Raw genomic sequence first — 21731 nt, forward strand, 5'->3', positions numbered from 1 at the left:
CACTCTGTATGGCCCTTGTGGAGGATGCAGACCAGAACCGGAAATACATTTTTCAGGATGGAGGTGGGTGCCTGCAGACAGGAAATGTTGCACATCCAAGATGGCAGATGTTCTGGAGGGGCAGTGCATGCACAGTAAAACCAAAACGAGCACATTTTAATCATGACATTGTAAACTATGCTGCAGCCAGCCATCTTGGAATGACATCACAGACCATGCATTATTCTTGTGCTTGCTCAATCCTTTTGTTTACAAGGAGAGAGCACAGAGGGCAGCCATGTTGGAAGGAATGAGCATGCTCAGTAAGCAGCTGCGGGGTTTGAAAGGGTAGTATATAGTCATTAAAATCTTTCTGTTTTCTGTCATTAAAGTAAAAAATAAAACCTTTTGTTTTCTTTCTGCCACAAAGCATACATTTTTTGTGCCAATGTTTTCTTTTTACTTTTTTTTTTTAATCAAACACAGTACTGTTTGAGAAAGAGAGAGAAAAGACCAATTTTTAAATAGAAAGCTCTTGTCTCTGGCTGTAAATTCCATCTTCCTTGCTTTCTGAGGAAGAGAGAAAAAAAGTGACTACACCCTCCCCCCCCCCCCCTTCCCCCATACTTGCTGCAGTTAGCACAGGAACTGAGCAGGAGGGGGAGGGTTGCATTTTATTGCTCAGAGGTAGACCCTGTCTTTTTTTTTTTTTAATGTTTGAAACTAAAATAGACACTGTATAATTATTAAAATAAGTAGAAGCCAGGATATTTTTTGTACAGGCAAGCAAGCCATCAAAAGTGCCTGTTTTATCTGTAAGTCGTAAATTAACAACACATACATTCCAGAGCCCCTCTCCTTCCATCCCCCTCTCCCATCCTTCTTCCAGTAGAACGCTGTTGCCTTTTTTTTTTTTTATTACAGATGAAGCCATTACACACTGCACAAGCATACAGAGAAAAGATGTTTTTTAAAAGCAGTGCTGCATTCCAAAAGCAAGTAAAACATTTTATTAGCTATGACAAAAGAAAAAAAAAAAGAGACCATGTACTGGACCTACAAGGGCAGACATCATGGAATGGGCAAGGAATCTTGGAAAAAAAGAAATGCATCCTGGGTGGTTAATAAAACGGAAAATGTCATAATGCCTCTGTATCGCTCCATGGTGAGACCACACCTTGAATACTGTGTACAATTCTGGTCGCCGCATCTCAAAAAAGATATAATTGCAATGGAGAAGGTACAGAGAAAGGCAACCAAAATGATAAAGGGGATGGAACAGCTCCCCATGAGGAAAGGCTGAAGAGGTTAGGGCTGTTCAGCTTGGAGAAAAGACGGCTGAGCGGGGATATGATAAGAACATAAGAACATGCTATACTGGGTCAGACCAAGGGTCCATCAAGCCCAGCATCCTGTTTCCAACAGTCGCCAATCCAGGCCATAAGAACCTGGCAAGTACCCAAAAACTAAGTCTATTCCATGCTGCTGTTGCTAGTAATAGCAGTGGCTATTTTCTAAGTCAACTTAATTAATAGCAGGTCTTTAAGATCATGAGAGGTCTTGAACCAGTAGATGTGAATCGGTTATTTACACTTTCGAATATTAGAAGGACTAGGGGGCATTCCATGAAGTTAGCAAGTAGCACATTTAAGACTAATCGGAGAAAATTTATTTTTCACTCAACGCACAATAAAGCTCTGGAATTTGTTGCCAGAGGATGTGGTTAGTGCAGTTAGTGTAGCTGGGTTCAAAAAAGGTTTGGATAAGTTCTTGGAGGAGAAGTCCATTAATGGCTATTAATCAATTTTACTTAGGGAATAGCCTCTGCTATTAATTGCATCAGTAGCATGGGTTCTTCTTAGTACTTGGGTAATTGCCAGGTTCTTGTGGCCTGGTTTTGGCCTCTGTTGGAAACAGGATGCTGGGCTTGATGGACCCTTGGTGTGACCGAGCATGGCAATTTCTTATGTTCTTATGTCAAGCAACTTGGAGGTCTCTGAATCTTTTTGAAAGATGGTTCGTCTGTTTGTTCTCCATGGTGAGAGTAAGCAGGGCACTCCGGCTTCACAGTCTACCATAGCTCGTTGGATTAAGGAGGTAGTCATGGCGTGTATATGGATCCTGGAAAGCCGTTGCCTATGCAGGTTAGGGCTCATTTCACTAGGGCTCAGGCAGTGACATGGGCGGAGGTTAGACTGTTGTCTCCTATCGATATATGCCAAATTGAGATGTGGTCCTCCTTACACACGTTTTCCAGGTTTTATCATCTGGACGTGCTGGCCCGGGAGGATGCAGCCTTTGCATGTACGGTGTTGACTGGACCGCGGGCAGCCTCCCACCCTGTTGTGGAGTAGCTTGGATACATCCCATTGGTCCTGAGTCCATCTGTCTACTGATGATTATGCCCCGGGTTCAATTCCCGGTTTTATCCACCATTGATGAATATACTGATGTTATTTCTGCTAAATACCAAAAACCTTGAATGCCAGACTTGCAAGAGGAATGCCAGGCTCTGCAGGAAGAGTCATAAACAACTAGATAACAGAAGAACTAGTGAGACACAGGATGATGGAGGTGACTTGTGGAGGGTACGCAACAGGCAATCTGTATTAAGGAATGCAAGGGAAAAGATAAGGGAGAGACTAAGCAAGAGAAGGCAATAAGATTTGTGATATGAAAACATGCAAGCAGAAACCAGCTGGTTTGCTGTGTTTGCCTTTTAACCTATATAAAGTAGAACAGAAATGAAGTAAGGGAGATAGAGACATTTTTTTTTGTTCCTGCGCGAGAGCTTTGCTAGCTATAACCATTATGTAAGTATTTATACTCATTTTTGTCACATAACTATATATCCAGTTTCATTTTTTGTTCATATGTTGTGTATGCTGTGAATGAGATAATATAATAAAATACTCCTGTGAATGATATCCAATAAAGAGTAGTAGAGTAAATTAGTTTCTGAGTTGTTCTTGTAAACACTCAAAGGTCGGGCTCACAATTTAAAACACTATACACTAGGAAATGGAGAAATTACTTACCTGATGATTTTGTTTTCCTTAGTGTAGATAGACTCAGCTTCCCACCCTTGGCTGCTACATGAGTGTGTCAATAGTCCTGTGGGGCTCTGGATCCCAAGGGATTAGTGGTAAGTGTTCATCCTGTCCCTAGCTTGGGGTACCTAGACTCTTACGTGTGTTCAGTGTTTATGGTTGAGTACAGTTCTGGTTACCTGTTTTTAATCAAGTTTTTTACTAGTCTGTCCACAGTTGTTTTTGAAGAGCATACTGGCAGGCTGGGGTCACTGCAGGGCTACATATACTGTGACGTCAGCTTGCTCCATCTCCATCTGCTGGCAGGGGAGCATAAACCCACTGCCTGAGTCCATCTGTCTACACTAAGGAAAACAAAATTATCAGATAAGTAATTTCTCCATTTCCCTTTTGTTGGTTCTTGTACCAAGTGCTCCATGAAGCAGTCATTTATTTCATCTGGGAATTTTACTTCTCTAGAATGTCCTAATGTAACATTCACCCAGTCAATATTGTGGAAATTGAAATCACCCATTATTACCGTGCTGCTGATTTTTGTAGCTTCCCTAATTTTTTATAGAAATTCATTGTCTGTAAGTTCATTCTGGCCAGGTGGATGGTAATACACCCCCACTACTATTTTATTCCCTTTTCACCTGGAATTTCTATCCATAAAGATTCAACATTGCACTTTATGTCCTGCAGAACTTTTACTGTTTGACTCAATTCTCTCTTTAACAAATAGTGCCACCCCTCCACTAATTTGATCCATCCTATCAGTTTGATATAATTTTTACCCTGGTATCACAGTGTCCCACTAGGTATCCTCCTTCCAAGAGCTCTCTGACATGCCAGTTATATCTACCTATTCATCTATTGCTATGCATTCTAACTATCCCACCTTATTTTTTAGACTTCTAGCATTTGTACATAGACATTTCAAAGTATGTTTCTTGTTTGAATTAACAATCTTCTCATCAGTTGACAGGGGTAATTTGGAATCTTTCTGCACTTTACTTGAAGGTACCTGGTCACCCTTGGCATTTGTTGCAACCTCTCTTCTGGGATGCCCTATTTTCCCAGATCGCTTAGTATCCTTCAAAGATACATCATTCTGAACCATACGCTTCTGAGCGACTATCTGCTTTCCACCATCATCTAGTTTAAACATGAATATAAGCATGTGAAAATAAAGAGGGATATGTAAAGTTACAGCACATTTTAGCCAAGGTTTTTTGAAAGCAGAGACGTACAAAAGTTTAAAAAAAAATCTTTATAATCCTGGAGCCATAGCAAGTCTGGGGGGGTGTGACATCACTTTATCATGTAAAAGTCTCTATAAATAGTTAATCTGTTTCTTTTTATATCTATTTATCTTCAAATCACTTGTTAATTGTTATCAACTCGAAGTTATCATGTAAGTTAACCTTCCTAACTTCTTATATGAGTTACAATGTAAAATAAGCAACCACTGTCTTATTTATGTTCAGTTACATGTGAACTGATGTGATATCTTGATCGAATGTCGGTATACAAAAACAAATAAATAAAAAAATTAGAAAACAGTGTAAAGAAGTGAATAGAAAACCATAAAATGTTTCTCTTCTTATAAATAAATTGAAAAAACTAAAATTGAGTTAAAACATAGACAGGCCAGTGCTGTTTCATATTGTAAGTAAGATTGCAATGCACTCGCATATTTTTTTTTCCATTTAATTATGGCTGGTGGCGTTACTATAACTTTTTAACTTTCCTTCTCGGTCTCTCTGGATTGTGTCATAAAGGCGATATTGAGTATGAATTTGTCAGGCTGTATTGTGACCAGGGAACAATAACGGACTGGCATGAAAAACCGAGACATGCTCAAAGAAAAATATTTCACCATTCTATAAAGGTCTTGCCTCTAGCTGAATCCGCAGTAGCTTAGAAGGCAAGAGCATTAGTTTGCCATTCTAAAGACTCAGGTTTGAGCCTGGGCTGTGGTAGCAATTCCTTTTGTAAAACAGCTGGGTGTTCTTACAAATAACATGTTTTCTGCGACTATACACTGTAATGAATGTTCTTTTGGGGCCATTATAACATGCATAGAAAGTAAATATTGACAATACAAGACTGACAAGCTGAGAATACTTATTTTCTTATGGTGCTGGAATAAATAGGAATGGGGGCAACACGTCTGAACATGTCCAGGAGGAGGGTGGGGGCAAGGCAGAGGCCCCGCTCATCAAGCATGCGTAAAAAAAGATGACAGGTGGTAGCAGCCATATAAGCAGAATTCCTGGCAAGTTTTTAAAAAAAAAAGGCTGTATCCTAGCCCCCATTGAAAAAATGGACCCCCACAAACCTCCTGAAAGCCAGGCGATAGGGGGGGGGGGGCAGCTCCTGATCCTCAAGGCAGGGCAGGGCGTAAGCCCCACTTACACACAGAGGGAACTTGAAGGGGAGTGGAAAGGATGCCAGGCGATAGGGGGGGGGGGGGGCAGCTCCTGTTCCTCAAGGCAGGGCGTAAGCCCCACTTACACACAGAGGGAGCTTGAAGGGGGAGTGGAAAGGATACCAGGATGAGGGAATTGTGCGTGATTCACCGGAGAGCATTACCAGCACCAAAGAAGGGCTGACCGACACAGAGATAGACAAGATGCCGTTTGGCGCAAAAATTGTCAAACTCCCAAGATATGAGTGATAATGAAGTGGACCAAGAAACTCCTGAAAGATGGGCAATGGAATGAGGGAGATAACCCCCAGTTCTCAAGGCAGGACATAAGGCTCACTACTTTCCTAGAGACCTCGGCACAGAGTCGGAAAGCTACCTGGCTGTCAGAATTTTGTTGGAATCTCCAGGGAGCATTACCGGTGCTGAAGAGATGCCATTGGCGCAAAAGAAGACAGAAAATATAGATCCAGCGGCGGATTATAGACAACAGTGACAGCGGTATAGATTGTACGGACATGGAACTGTACTACACAGTGATGGATGACGAAATGATGGATTACATTAACAAACTAGAAGTTTGTTCAGCCATAGTAGCAGAGGGAAAGAGAATGTTTCTAAAATATTTTGGGGTGTTATGACAGAAAAAGAACTAGTTTTAAAGCAGCTTTCTCAATCTTGTAAAAATTTTATGTTAAAGCTCACCTTATGGATCTTTTCTGACCAGAGAAAACGAAGAGGCAGGAGATCTGCCGGAAATCAAAATGTCCTGCGTGTGCTGTTTTAGCTCTTGCAACAACGACAAACTGGAAGATGTGGACAGTAAACTCAGCAATTGCAAATGGACTTCAAGACCAGAGGATGTGGGGGACATGAGATGGTGTTACAAACCAAGGCTTTGGAAAGAAGCGTGCACACACGCTCTTTATCGTAAAAGCATACTCAATTTGCTGATACGATCAACGGTGCACTGCATTATAAAAAAATGTTGGCAAGGGTTCCTGCAGAATGACTGCGAGGTGTATATCTTGGAAATACCGAGGCAGAATTTTCACAAGTGTCTGAAATGGTGCTAGCACATGGAAAATAAGAAGTTTTTGCGATAGACTGTGTCTCAAGCATTTCATAAGCGTATTGGTGTTGGCAGGGTATAAGATGGAGGTATAGGGGCTCTGTAATGAGAACATAAACACGGTTATGGATCTGATCATGTCTATCAAAAATGCAGAAGATCCCCAGATGGCTCTAAGCCAACTAGTTAGGCCCAATGTCAATAAACATCAAATGAGCTTATCAACTTCCTAATCTGTAAAAGAGAGCACACCTCATATTTTAAAACAGCTCAGTGATGTTTTTGTATCTTTTGCAGAAATGAAAACTGTTGCAGATGTAATTTGAAATAACAATGATACCATGTATAGAATTCCATAAGCAGTTTGGGGTTTTTCCTAATCTGTGTTTATGTGAGTATTTTGAAAATATTCGTAATAAAGAATGATATAAACACTTAAAATCTATGGGCAACATGCTCCCTGCTTTCTTTTTTTTTTTTGTTAAAGATGTAGATAGAAAACAAATCTGACTTTTTTGTTGACCCTCTGTTACTAAGGACAAAACATTGCATGCTGAGAGATGGAAAACTAGACATTCTCTAGGCATTTATTTATAAACAATGCGTATTTTATGTGATAAGCAATAAATGTAAATTTAATTCTCAGATTTTGTTACAAAATATTATAAATTTCATTCTGTGTTTTACACTTGTTTGACGCAAAAGATGTGAACTGAAAATGAATCACAGCTTCCAATTCTCTTTTTCGAAAGATTGATTGATTTATTTATTTATTTATTTATTTATTTATAGCTTTTATATACCGGCATTCGTGTATACACATCATGTCGGTTTACAGGTAACTGAGAAAGGAAATTACAATGATCGGTGATGGAAGGATAGCTAGATAAAAGATAAGGTAACTTTACTGTAGAGCCAACGAGCGTCACAGATAATTTGGTTAAAAGGACAAAATGAACTGATAAAAGAAATTACATATAATAAACAATATTAAACAATATTAAATATGTACAAAAGGAAGCAATGCAAGGGATTGGGTGGGGGGTGGGGAGGGGGAATGTGCACAGGGGATGGGGGGAGAAAGAGGGGATGAGAATGATGCGAAGGATGGCGGTGGTATGTTAGGGAGCAGCATTAGAGAGGGAGGATTCAGGGTATAGTGGGGCGGGGTGGGTGGGAAGGTGGGGGGTGCTGTACAAGGTATAAGGCGTTCATTATATATTGCTGTACAGATGGAGTTGTATAGGGGCAGGTGGGAGGGGGGGTGGTATAGTGTAAGGAGGGGAGATGGGGGGGGTGGGGTGGTACAGTACATGGGAGCTGTAAGGGGCGGTGGGGAGGTGGGGTGGTAGCTGTAGATAGGGAGCTGCAGAATGGGTAGTAGGGAGGTAGCGGTGAATCAAGGGGAACTGTGCAAGGGGCAGGGGAAACTGTGCAAGGGGCAGGGGGAAATAATAGTGTTGCGGTGATGTCACTGACTAGGATTGTGAGGAGTTGGGATAGGCCTGTTTAAATAACCAGGTCTTGATTCCTTTTTTGAAGTGATTAAGGGATGGTTCTAGACGGAGCTCGGCGGGGAGGGAGTTCCAGAGGGTTGGGCCGGCAATGGAGAAGGCTCTTTCTCTGGTGGTTTTAAGGTGGGCGATTTTGAGTGAAGGGGTGTGGAGGGTGCCAGCAAGGGAATTTCTGGTAGGGCGGTTGGCATGGCGGAAGTGTGGCATATCTTCGATCCATGGGGAATTGTTTTTGTATAGCGTGTTATGTATGATAGTGAGTGTTTTGTATTGAGAGCGGAAGGTGATTGGAAGCCAGTGGAGGTCTTGTAGTATGGGAGTAATATGATCGGTCTTTCTTGTGTTTGTAAGGATTCGAGCCATGGCGTTTTGTAGGATTTGGAGGGGTTTGATTGTGGAGGCTGGGAGGCCTATTAGAAGTGAATTACAATAATCAAGTTTTGATAGTATGGTGGTTTGCATAACAGTACGGAAGTCATGTGCGTGGAGGAGAGGCTTCAGTTTTTTGAGGGTTTGGAATTTATAGAAGCCCCCTTTTAGGAGCGATTTGATGTGGGATTTGAAGCTTAGTTGTGTGTCTAGGGAGACTCCTAGGTCTCTGACGGTGGGCAGAGGCGGAGGAGTTTTTGCATCTTTTTTTCAGAAATGAAATGTATTTGAAATAAAGCTACCATGTAAACTCTTTTCTAATCTGTTTAGTTTAGAAACTAAAAGGAAAATTAGTTCTTACCTGTTAATTTTCGTTCCTGTAGTACCACGGATTAGTCCAGACAGTGGGTTGAGCCTCCTCTCCAGCAGGTGGAGACAGACTAAAACTTGCAGGATGCCCTATATCAGGACAGAGCCTATCCTCTAACCCTTCAGTATAACGTATGTCAAAGCATAAAACAATAAACCCAAGAATAGGATCAAGCAAGTAGCCAAAAAGCTCAATGGAGCAACCACAGATTAATGTAGAAGCATAGTATACCTATACACTCTTGCATAAACTTGGTATAAAATAACCACCAAGGCTTCCGGTGTAAATGCTCAGTAATCTTGCACCAAGGAAAATATGAAAATCTGCAGACCTGCAAGAAAACAAGCTTCGAGAGGACAGAAGACAGACAGGGAAGGGCGTCTGGACTGATCCGTGGTACTACAGGAATGAAAATTAACAGGTAAGAACTAATTTTCCTTTCCTGTACGTACCCGGATCAGTCCAGACAGTGGGATGTACCAAAGCTTCCCTAACCTGGGTGGGACCGAGACAGTCCCGCTCGAAGCACTTGCCGCCCAAAGGAACCGAACACCGGAGCATGTACATCCAGACGGTAGTGCCGAGCAAAAGTGTGCAGAGACGTCCAAGTGGCGGCCCTGCAAATCTCCTGCGGGGAGACAGATTGACTCTCCGCCCACGAAGTAGCCTGAGAACGCAGAGAATGGGCCTTCAGACCCTCAGGAAGCGGACGACCTTGACAAAGATACGCAGAGGAAATGGCTTCCTTCAACCACCAAGCAATCGTGGTCGTAGAAGCCTGCTTACTGCGGTTGGGACCACTCCAAAGGACGAAGAGATGGTCCGATACCCGGAAGTCATTGGTGACCTGGAGATAGCGAAGCAAGACTCGTTTCACATCTAGCCGACGAAGGTCGCCACCTGCCGTACCCGCAATCTCCTCCGGAGAGAACGCTGGGAGTTCGACCGACTGGTTGACATGAAAAGCGGAGACAACCTTAGGCAAGAAGGAAGGAACCATCCTGAGAGAAACCCCGGAATCGGAGAAACGCAAGAAGGGCTCCCGACAGGACAGCGCCTGAAGCTCGGAAATATGGCGAGCAGAGGAAATAGAGACCAGAAAGACAGTCTTTAGAGTAAGATCCTTGAGCGTAGCGTGGTGAAGAGGCTCGAAGGGAGCTGCACAGAGAGCACGAAGGACCAAGTTGAGACTCCACGACGGACACGTGGCCCGAGAGGGGGGGCGGAGGTGTCTAACGCCCCTCAGGAAACGAATCACGTCAGGGTGAGCTGCTAAGGCATGACCGTCCACCCAACCCAGGAGAGAGCCGAGCGCCGAGACTTGAACGCATAGAGAACTGAAGGAGAGGCCCTTAGAGGGACCCTTCTGAAGAAAAGAAAGAATCAAAGGAATCGAGGCGGAGTGCGCAGGGACACCTGCCTCCGTACACTCTGACTCAAAAACTTTCCAGATGCACACATAGGCCAGAGAAGTCGACTGCTTCCGGGCTCGCAGCAGGGTGGAGATGACCTCCTCCCTATAACCTTTGCGTCTCAGGCGACGCCGTTCAAAAGCCAGGCCGCAAGACAGAAGCGATCGGCCTGGTCGAAAAATACAGGCCCCTGCTGGAGGAGACGAGGGACATGACCAAGGCGCAGGGGCCCGTCCACCGCTAGATTGATGAGATCTGCGAACCACGGCCTTTCGCGGCCACTCGGGAGCGACGAGAATCACCGGTCCCCGGTGGAGCTCGATTCTCCTGAGAACTTTCCCCACCAGTGGCCACGGGGGAAACACGTACAGAAGGACGTCCACTGGCCAAGGTAGAGCCAGAGCATCCATGCCTTCTGCGCCGTGCTCCCTCCAGCGGCTGAAGAACCAATTGGCCTTGGCATTGCGCAGAGTCGCCATGAGGTCGAGGTGAGGAGGACCCCACCTGCCCACTATCAGAGCCATGGCCGCATCCGAGAGCTCCCACTCCCCCGGATCGAGCGACTGCCGGCTGAGGAAGTCAGCTTGAACATTGTCTTTTCCGGCGATGTGAGAAGCCGCAAGGCACTGTAGGTGACGCTCCGCCCAAGCGAGGAGACGGCTGGCTTCTAAGGCTACCAGGGGACTGCGTGTGCCCCCTTGGCGATTGATGTAGGTGACTGTGGTGGAGTTGTCAGACAGGACTCATACCGCCTTGCCGCGGATCAGGGGAAGGAACTCCTGAAGGGCCAGGCGGACTGCCAAAGTTTCCAGTCAATTGATGTGCCACTGCAACTGAGTCTGGGACCATGTCCCCTGGGTGGTCTGAGAAAGGCAAACCGCACCCCAGCCCAAAAGGCTGGCGTCCGTGGTTACTATCGTCCACTGTGGAGCTTGAAGAGGCATCCCTTGCAGGAGATGAGGAAGAGACAACCACCACTGTAAGTCATCGGTAGTAGACTCCAAGAACGGAAGGACTACGTGGAACTGCTCCGACACTGGTTGCCAACGAGACAGCAAAGCTTTCTGTAAAGGACGCATATGAGCAAAGGTCCAGGGGACCAGATCGATGGTAGAAGCCATGGAGCCCAGGACTTGGAGATAATCCCAGGCTGTCGGGGAAGATAGCGCAATCAGATTCTGGACCAGATCGATCAGCTTGAGGGCTCGTGCCCAAGGTAAGAATACCTTGCCTACTCGGGTGTCGAAGTGTGCTCCCAGAAATTCCAACTCCTGGGAGGGCTGAAGCTTGCTCTTGGAAAAGTTCACTATCCACCCGAGAGAGGCAAGGAACTCCAAGACGCGATCCACCGCCCGCCGGCAAGAGGTCTCCGACTTGGCCCTGATGAGCCAATCGTCCAGATAGGGATGGACGAGAATCCCCTCCCGGCGCAAGGCCGCTGCCACTACTACCATGACCTTCGTGAAGGTGCGAGGAGCGGTCGCGAGGCCGAAGGGGAGAGCTCGAAACTGGAAGACCTGGTTGAGAATGTGGAATCGGAGATACTTCTGGTAGTCGCGGTTGATGGGAATATGAAAATATGCCTCTGCGAGATCGAGGGAAGCAAGGAACTCTCCGGGACGGACTGCCGCAATGACCGCCCGTAGGGTTTCCATGCGGAAGTGGGGGATCTTGAGGGTCCGATTGACCCTCTTGAGGTCTAGGATTGGGCGGAAGGAACTGTCCTTTTTTGGCACGGTGAAGTAAATAGAATACTGGCCGGCGCCAATTTCCCCTTTTGGGACTGGGAACACTGCCCCCAGATCCAGAAGCTTGGAGAGAGTCTGGACCACCGCGTCCCTCTTGGCCCGGCCGCAAGGGGAGAACAGAAAGAGATCTGGAAGTTCTCTGACGAGGTCGAAAGCGTACCCATCTCTGATAATGTCGAGGACCCACTGATCCGACGTGATTTTGACCTATTCCTCGAAAAACAGGGAGAGGCGTCCACCGAGGTAAGGGACCGAGGAATAGGTCGGCTGAACTTCATTGCGTGGCAGGTTTAGCAGTGGTACGCACGGGCTGGCCCTTGCAAAAAGGCCGCCTGCCACGAAAGGACTGCGACCAGGACTGCGCACGAGAAGACCCCCTTGCAGCACCGCCCCGCCCGCGAGAAGCAGAGCGACGCTGACCTCTGAAGTGAAAGCGAGAGGCCGCGAAGGACCGAGAAGACTTAGGGCTGTCCTCTGGAAGCTTATGGACCTTGTTGTCAGTCAAGGAATCCATAAGCTTGTCGAGGTCCTCGCCAAAGAGCATCTTACCTTTGAAGGGAAGCGTGCCCAGCCGGGTCTTCGAGGACTGATCAGCCGACCAGTGGCGTAGCCAAAGGAGCCTCCGGGCAGCCACTGCCGAAACCATCACCTTCGCCTGCACACGGACCAAATCGTAGAGGGCGTCTGACACATAAGCGATTACCGCCTCCAGACGTTCGGCTTGTTCTGCCTCACCTGGCGGAAGCTCCCGGGCGCAGAGTAACTGTTGGACCCACTGGAGGCCCGCTCGCATCATGAGACTACTACAGCAAGACGCCCGAACCCCGAGGGCTAGGACGTCAAAGATGTGCTTCAGGTGAGCCTCCAGCTTACGATCTTGTGAATCCTTCAAGGCCGTGGAACCTTCCACCAGAATCGTGGTGTGCTTGGCCACTTCAGAAACATAAGAATCCACCAATGCATATCGCAACAGCTCCAAGCCCTCTTCCGGGAGGGGATAGAGCTTATCCATCGCACGCCCCACCCGGAGCGCACCCTCAGGAGCCTCCCATTCCCGCAGGATAAGGAGCTTAAGCATGGGGTGGAAGGGAAAGGCCGAGCTTGGAGCCCTCCCAAAACCGGGTTCATATCCTTAGGGAGTGAGGCCATGAGATTATCCACGGAGGGACTTTCCAGACCCAGCTCCTCCAAAACAAAAGGGAGGAGGGGCTCTAACTCCTCCTTACGAAAAAGACGAAAGGCTCTGGGGTCATCCCCCTCTAGGGGGGGGCATCCGCCGAATCCGAGGAAGCAGTGGGGTCCGAGGACCCGGGAGACACCGGGGGGGGGGGCATCCCCGGGACTACCCGCACCCGAACTGGTCCCTGAGGCTCCGCGGCCAGTCCAGTGGTCAACGGCGCTGAACGAGGGATTTTTGGCGGGGGGGACGACAAGGGGGGGGCTTTCATCCAGCTCATGCAGGCTAGCTAGATAAGATTTGTGCATGAGGAGGATGAAATCCGCGGAAAAAGGGACCCTGGATTTGCCGGGGGGGGAGGGAGAGGGGGGGTGAGGGAAGATCAGGACCCCCCTCCTGGGGACCCGCGGGGGCCAAATCAGGGGTTAAATCAAAAAAATCCGGCCCCCCAGCCCCAGGGAGCACTGAAATCGGCCCCAATGAAAAATCCAAGATGGCGGCAGTTCCCGGGCTCTGCCAACCCGGGAAAGGCCTAGCCATGCCGGGAGGAGTGGAGCCCCAGGCTAAATTTGCTTGTCCTGCCGAGGAGGGACCTTCCCCACCCGGCAGGCAAGCAGTGCAGAGGCCCTGACGCGAAAAACGCGAAGAGGACAGCCCACAAGAAAGACAGGCTGTCAGCCGGGACATAGCTAAAACCTCGGCTGAAGAAAAAAAAATTGAAAAAAAGCTTGATTGACATCCTGCACAGCAGGAGAGAGCAGGCGGGAAACCTGCTGCCTTCTGCTTCTCTGACTGCCGGTTCTAGCCCTACTCTGACCAGAAAAAAATAAAAAAGCTGGTCAACTGCTGCAAATAAATTAGAGGTAGGTGAGTACTTGCAACTTATTGAAAGTTTAACACCTTTTAACTCCTTTTTTTTTTTTACTGAGCGCAGCAGCGGGTTCAAAACCCTCTCGGCAGCCAGAGGGGGAACGAGGCCCAGAGAGCGTCGGTCCCCACACCTGGAAGCGTCCACGGACTCAGGACTATGCCGGGAACCCCCTCCTGCAAAAGGGGACAAGCCCCCCTGAGCCGGGCAAGAGCTGGGAGACGGATGTCTCCCACACAAAAACCAGAAAAGCACTAAAGAAGGCAGAAATTTCCTTCAGAGATCCTTTTTTTTTTTAAAAAAACAAGAACCAAAAGAAGTACTTGCTTGAGCCTAAAGAGAAAGAAGAGGCTGACTAGCCTACAGCAGAGAACCGAAGGGGAGATGCTGCACCTGCTGGAGACAGACGAATACTGAAGGGTTAGAGGATAGGCTCTGTCCTGTTATAGGGCATCCTGCAAGTTTTAGTCTGTCTCCACCTGCTGGAGAGGAGGCTCAACCCCCTGTCTGGACTGATCCGGGTACGTACAGGAAAGGTAGATTTTAAAAGTAGCATGCATGACGTGGCTATTTTATAACATGCGCACGTCAGTATGCAATACTTTGTGTAGATAGCAGGATGAATTAGAAATACTAAATATCCACTCACCTCTCTGGAGAATTGACTACCCATTTAGATTTAGCTCTCACATCAACTGAGGGAGCTCACAAAACAACACCTGAACGGGAATTCCCGCACATGCTTGATAGAGCCAAAGCTCTAATAGCTTGGAGAGAGAGGTCCATTCATTGCTGCATAATGGTGTCACCCGTATGTCATGGCTAATTTATCCTGCTACCTAAGGAAAACACCATTCACAGAAAGCAAGCTTGCCACAACCAATTGCATGAATGGAAGGGAGGCTGTGATTTAAAAGTTTGCTCACCCCTGATTTACAGCAGGGATCTCCCCCACAGTTCTGGAGAGATCTTCATCTGCAGGACCAAAATAAAAATACTTGTACAAAAACAATTGAATTTGGGTGTCATTTCAATAAGAGCAAAAATCATTGGATCAAACTTCACTATTTAAAAAAAAGTGAAGTTTGAACCAGTGATTTATGGCCATTTTTATCACTAGAGAAGAATTGCTGTGTATTTGATTTCAGTAACAGTCAGAAAAACTCCTTTCACTACCAGGCACTCCATGAAGTAACATAAAATCCTGGAAAAAACACACTCAGCACCTACTTAGCAAATCTACCATGCCAAATCAGCACTTACACCTGGAACTGAACTACAACCATGCCTACTAAAAGGCAGCAATACAAATATTGCAGTGCCCTACAACACCAATATACCTCCTCTTGATAGATTCAAATTGGAAACAACAAGCTGGACCGCTACAAATCTCTGCACTGGCAGAATACCTCACTTTGGTCACAAATGCAAAAACAAGCTCTCACCAAATACAGAATAAGTGATCACGGTCTAGAAATAGAAATATGCAGAAAAAAACTGAACTGGAAACCCCAAAAAGCCATACTGTATAGAACGCAGCACCAGAGAAATAGAAACAGAAATGTATTTTCTCCTGTGCTTTGCAAAATACAAAGAGATCAGAGATGCACGTTTCCGAAAGCTGACAGAGAAAATCAGACTTCCCACAAAAGAATGAATAGGAAAAACTCTGCATAATCCTGGGGGAAAGAGAAGAAATAACTGTTATACCAGCAAAATATGTGGCATTCTGCCACCAGGCCAGAAATTAAATCTGACCAGGGAAAATATGGATCAGCAGCAAAACCTGAGATTTGTGCCGGATATTGTGACTTTACTATTATTTGGTCATCTTTTTCCTTGCTCTTCTTCCCCTTTTTATTTTAATCATTCTGTATATTACTTCGGCAGCACATAAAATTATCACGCCAATAAAGTTATCTGAATCTGAGTAGCTCTTCTCAGCCCTGCTCTGTCCACTTCAGTCTCATTCTGCACCTCCCGTTTCCTGCTTGCTCCCTGGAGGATCTGGAGAAGTTAGCAGCGCAACTGTTTTATGCTGGCTGAGATACTGGGCACTAGCCAACAGAGCCAGGGTACTAGTCTCTGTGAGGGTATTCCTTGGCAACCAGGCCCTGTGTCTTTCAGTACTGGCAGAAAAAGCAAATGTGTTATAGGTCCCGTGTACTGAGCCCTACCAGCTTACTTGCAGCTCTGAGTTTTGGGCATCTCTATGTAACCACCTTAAGCAGGCTCGGAACTCCCCCAGCATGCACTGGAAGGGAAGCAGCATGGGCTCCACTGGGGAGCTTTGCGCATGCTCTGCACAAGGGGCTCTTGTGTTCCTGGGTTGGTTTTTTTTTTTTTTTTTCTTCTTCTAGTGTCTTCAGAGCTGCAAAGAGCAGAGAAGGTTTAGAAGCGAAAAACAAAAAACCTTCTACCTTTCCAGGACTGGAAATCTCTGAAAAGCCCCGTTTCTGCCCCACTACTCTGCAGAGGGGGAGAGTTGAGACTTTATCTGAGAAACCTCAGAAATTAGCCCATCCTTCTCCTGTTTTATTCATTTTTTCTCAGCATCTGTCCAGAAAAAGACATCTCCAGCCTGAATCCATCCCCGCAGCTGCATAATTCAGAGGAAAAACAGAAGGGAAATGTCTATGCTGGTTTCAGATCTGGTAAGACATTATTTTCTAACCTCTTGTATTTCAGAGCACCAGAGTGAAAACTGTTTCATCTGCAGTTTTTCCAACCTTCCCTTACAGCAGAGTGACTAGATGTGAAGAACATAATCTCGTTCTGCTATAACAGTGCTTCCCAAACTTTTATCTGAAAGGTCCACTTGAAAAATCACAAATCCCCAGACCATGACTGCAGCAAAATAAGCAGCATGTGCATTAAGGCAGTGTTTCCCAACCGGTGTGACTTCAGAGCTGATCAGGGATGTGCCATGGAAAACTCACCACTGCCTGATGCGCAGATCTAGGCCAGCACCTGGGCTCTGCTCTCAGCACCTCACAGAAACGCGACAATGTCTTAAATGTGTTGGAACTCCTTGCTGAGCACTTGTGCAATCATGCATGCCTCTTCTTCCTAGCTAGAGCATGGACCCTAGCATGTGGTAATTAATGGGCAGCATGCAGGGCATGAATAGTCGGGTCCACTTTATTCACCAAATACAGTGCACCAAACACTTTCCCCCTTTTGAGCTCTTGCAGCTTCTGTCTTATTCCCAGGCTGAGACAGGGAGAGTGTGCAGTGAACACTGGATGTGATTTGGTCTGAGGGTTGAGAGCAGCAGGCAAGGTAACTAACCCAGCAGTCTTTCCCACCCACACCAACTTCTTCCTTATCCTGCATATAGGGAGAGAGAGAGGTGGGGAGCTGGTCCAAGATGATAGGTTCCTTTGTGTCTCCACCCTGCACTCCCTTTGTTTTAAAATTTGGAAGAGAAACTGGTGGGGATTTCAGTGCTTCCCTAACTCTTCTTTTGATCACATCTGCATTGTCTGCCCTGTAGACGTTGGTGTGCCACACAACATTTTTGTTAGCGTAAGTAAGTCTTGGGCTTGAAAAAGTTGGGAAACACTGCATTAGGGAGTGAATTTTCAAAGGGGTTTGCTTATATGCTATTTTATAATCCTTGAGTGTGCATGTGTATTTTCGGTTTTACGTGTATATTTTACCAGGGAAAAAAGGGGCAGTCTAGGAGGGTTCTGGATTGGCGCTCAGATGTACACATGGTCACAGTTCCCTCTAAGCTTGAGCATGTGCGCAGTTGCTCATATATTTCGGAGAATTGCTCATGGGTTTTACATGGTTGTTCACATACATTTTTCTTTGCACTATATGTTGCGGTCTGGTACCGCTGGCGAGGTAGTGGACCCTTGGGCCGACCCACCCAGAGAGGCAGGGTAGGCCGGGAGGCGGAGCCTGAGGCTTGAGGTGTTCACCCGGGAACCAGGAACCCCCCAGGAGGAGCCCGTAGGGACCTGGCACCTTGGGACTTGGACGATAGTACCAGGGAGTCCAGAGGCTGGTATGGCTATAGGCTGGGCTAGAGAATACGGAAGTCCAAAGGGTGACTGAGTCTCAGCGACCAGCGGGAACTGTGGCAGGCCTGGGGCTGAAGCAAGTCGGGTAAGCAAGAACTGGAGCAAGCTGGAACTGGAACGGAGTCTGTAGCGTGCTGTGAGCTGAAGCAACTGTGAGCAGGAACGGAGTCTGTAGCGTGCTGTGAGCTGAAGCAACTGTGAGCAGGAACGGAGTCTGTAGCGTGCTGTGAGCAGAAGCAACTGTGAGCAGGAACGGAGTCTGTAGCGGCCTGCAGAACTGGAACGGGCTGTGAGTAGGAACGGAGACGAACCCAAGTCAGGCTGGCAGCCAGCAGAAGCAGAATCAGGAACAGGCAATGGTCGGAGGCTGGCGGCGATGAGAAGCAGAGTCAGGAACAGGCTGAAGTCAATGGCAGGCGGCAGGCAGAAGCGGAGTCAGGAACGAGCTGAGGTCAATGGCAGGCGGCAGGCAGAAGCGGAGTCAGGAACGAGCTGAGGTCAACCGGAACGTGGAACAAGAGAAGCGCAACTAAGAACTACTAACCAGTAGCGACCCTCGTTGCAAGGCAATGAGAAGGCAAGCGAACGCCGGTTAAATCAGGCTTGGGGCGTGGCGTCGTTAATCCAGGCGGGGCCAGACTTCCGGCGGCCGTGCGTCCATAATGCGCGTCCTCACGCGCGCGCATGGCGGCAGGGAGATGATCCGGTAATGGCGGATGCCCTGAAGGTCCAGCGGGGCCGCGGGAGCGGCATTTCCACCACTGGAGGAGAGCACAAAGCAGAGCGGATAGTGGGGAAGCGGTGGAGACCGCAACACTATATACAGAAATGCAACACTAATGTTGATCAAAAAATGTTTGATTTAAAAAAAATAATTGCTCACAAAAAAATAATTTGCCCACACCCAGTCACTCCTTGGAGGGAGCATCGCACCCAGTAGTTGCTATTTTCTAAGAGATGTACCCATATACATCACCAAACTTATCCATGCCCTTTTACACCTGCTAATTTTTTTTTAATTATTATTTTATTAATTTATTTTAGATTTATATTCCACTTTTTGCACTTTTTATGCAATAGGGGGTTTAGCGCCTATTTAACATGCGTCCAACTTGGAGTGAATGCGATAGCGCGCATCACATGCAAATGCATGTGAATGAGGCTATTACTCATTCACTCTGCATTAAAAAAAAAAAGTGTGCGTCTCAGACGCACATTTAGCTCTCAGGTATTAATGCCTGCCTGGAGCAAGCGTTAATAGCTGAGCGCATGTAAAAGAAGTACAGAAAAACAGAAAAAACTGCTTTTCTGTACTTCTTAAGTAACAAAAAAAAAAACCTCAGCAGACCACTGAGTTATGAAGACCGATGCCAGTAGGCGTCCATTTTCATTACTGGCAGACAGCCGGTTATGAAAACAGAGGCCAAGTTTACCGGCGTCTGTTTTCGTAAAGGCTGCCACCTCGAGTTCGCAAGCGACCCTAGCGCCTCCTTGCTAGCGCGACCCCCTTATTTGCTTATAGTATGGCGCCTCCCCTTGCGGGCGCCATGCACATGTTAAGAAAGCGGGCGCTGAAAAGTCAGCGCCCGCTTTCTGCGTTTTTTATAGCATCGGCCCCTAAGTTTGTACCTGAGGCAATGGAGAGTAAAGTGACTTGCCCAAGGTCACAAGGAGCATCAGTGGGACTTGTGCAAGTGAAATCAGGCTTGTCTGTTGTCTGTAGCTTTTGGGCGAGAGGTCTGGCTGAGCTGGTGGGGGCTCAGGATGCAGTGCTAGAGGGTCTAGGTCAGAGCTTTCCAAACTTTTCATGTTGGTGACACACTTTTTAGACAAACCTATTTTCGTGACACAGTAATTCAGTCTACTAGCAAACCAGAGGTTAAAGGTTAAACGAACAAAATGTATTTCGACAATTTATGTATGTTTCCTTAAATATAAACATAATAAAATGTTTCACGACACAACCTATCTTGTGAAAACCTTTCATTTATATTAAAAATATATAATATTCCAAGATTAATGTTATTGTTATAATTTATGAGTAACAATAATAAAACGAAGTTATTGTGTTATTCAATTTACCTCTTTAATGAGTTTATGAGCTTGATGGGATGAGCACAGCTTTTGAATATTTGGTGTTAATAAAAAAGTCCAAAGGGTCTTCTGCGTAATTTTAAAAAGCTGGCCAGTTTCACACTATAAAATTATTTGATAGCCTCATTCAACTAATTCTATATGGCTATGAGAGTGAAGTCTGGAATTTATAGGAAGGGACAGAATGTCAATATAAATCCTGCACCTCCAGTTCTGTAACTCTATGCATCCACTGAAATTCCCTTACAGCTCATCATACTAAAAGATATTTTCAAATTCTGGTGTCACCTCACAGTAACAGCAGCACAAACACCTTCCACTGCCAGGCACATTGTGAACTAAAATAAAACCTCGCAAAAAAGGCACTCAAAATCTATACTGCAATCCCATTGTAACATAACAGTAATAACTCCAAGGACTCAAACAACAATAACCCTACCTGTGAAAAAGCAAGGGTAAATATTACACTAGGTCCTAGAATACCAATACACCACCTACTGAGGAAACAAAACAAACCTGATTGCTATAGATCCCTATGCTAGCAGAATCTCTCATCATGGTCACACACACAGAGCAGAGACAGACCCTCACCAAATACAGAATACAAAATAAAGAAGCACAAATTAGACAAAAACTGAAATGGAAACCCCAAGAAGCCAGACTCTGTGTATTAACAATGGAAAAACAGAACCACCATTCCTCATAAAACAAATAAAATCAAGAAACATAAAGCATCAGTTATAATAGTAAATCCATACTAATAAAAGAATATTTTAAAACTACCAATAAATAGAATTTCTGTGCAATCAATAAATAGAACCCTGTGCAATCAAATTCAAAAAGAAACTAAAAACACTTCTGTTCAACCATGCCTATACAGAATAGCCTTCCTAGTCCGTAGCCCGCCCCCCCCTCCAGGTGACCGCCCTTTCCTTATACTAAGGAGATATTCAATGTAAATTGTTAATTATTATTCTCTTGTTATGACTTACTCGTTCTCTATCCTTCTTACTGCTTATTGGTTACCCCCTTGCCCAGTTACTCTCCCTGTTGAAATGTACATTCCAAGCTTGCAGTTATGTGAACCGGTATGATGTCCCCACAAATACCGGTATATAAAAGTTTCTAAATAAATAAATAAATTTCTATTAATTAAAATCATTTACATTTTTTTTACAAACACCAATAAAATATTTCAAAACAGCACATATATCAAATAACACCCAATAATTAAAACTAATAAGGATTTTTAAAAGCCCCTGCTGTCCATACATGGGAGCTCTTGATTTCCAGTCACCCTGATATTGTCAAGGATTAGGAGGTTATCCTCTCTCTCTCACACATACTCACATGTCCATTCTCTCTCCCACATACATACACATTCATGCTCTTATACCCACCATAACCTCTCACTCTCACAGACACTGACACACTCTCAGGCTCTAAGACACTCTCTCCCCCTCCCCCTCCACCACCCCCCCCCCCCCACACACACACACAAACTCTTACTCCCCTGGATTTTCTCATACACGCTCATGCTCTCACTCTCTCTGGCTCCCTCACATACACACAAACACACACACCCAAGCAAGCTCCCATTCATTTTCATACCACTCCCTCACCATCCTCCAGGCATG

At 46.0% G+C, this 21731-nt stretch overlaps 1 protein-coding gene across 3 annotated transcripts in view; it reads left to right on the forward strand.

Annotated features, from left to right (window-relative positions):
• Positions 1-16309: 16309 nt before the first annotated feature.
• The window catches only part of LOC115088020 (gastrula zinc finger protein XlCGF26.1-like), a 38586-nt gene continuing 33164 nt past the window's right edge, over positions 16310-21731 (forward strand). For all 3 annotated transcript variants that reach the window (XM_029595874.1, XM_029595875.1, XM_029595876.1), the window contains exon 1: positions 16310-16623. In XM_029595874.1, the coding sequence (XP_029451734.1) occupies positions 16600-16623 (24 nt within the window). In that variant the 5' untranslated portion in view covers positions 16310-16599. The remainder of the gene's footprint in view (positions 16624-21731) is intronic.

The sequence above is a fragment of the Rhinatrema bivittatum genome, chromosome 3, assembly GCF_901001135.1.
Source record: "Rhinatrema bivittatum chromosome 3, aRhiBiv1.1, whole genome shotgun sequence".
Classification (NCBI taxonomy): domain Eukaryota; kingdom Metazoa; phylum Chordata; class Amphibia; order Gymnophiona; family Rhinatrematidae; genus Rhinatrema; species Rhinatrema bivittatum.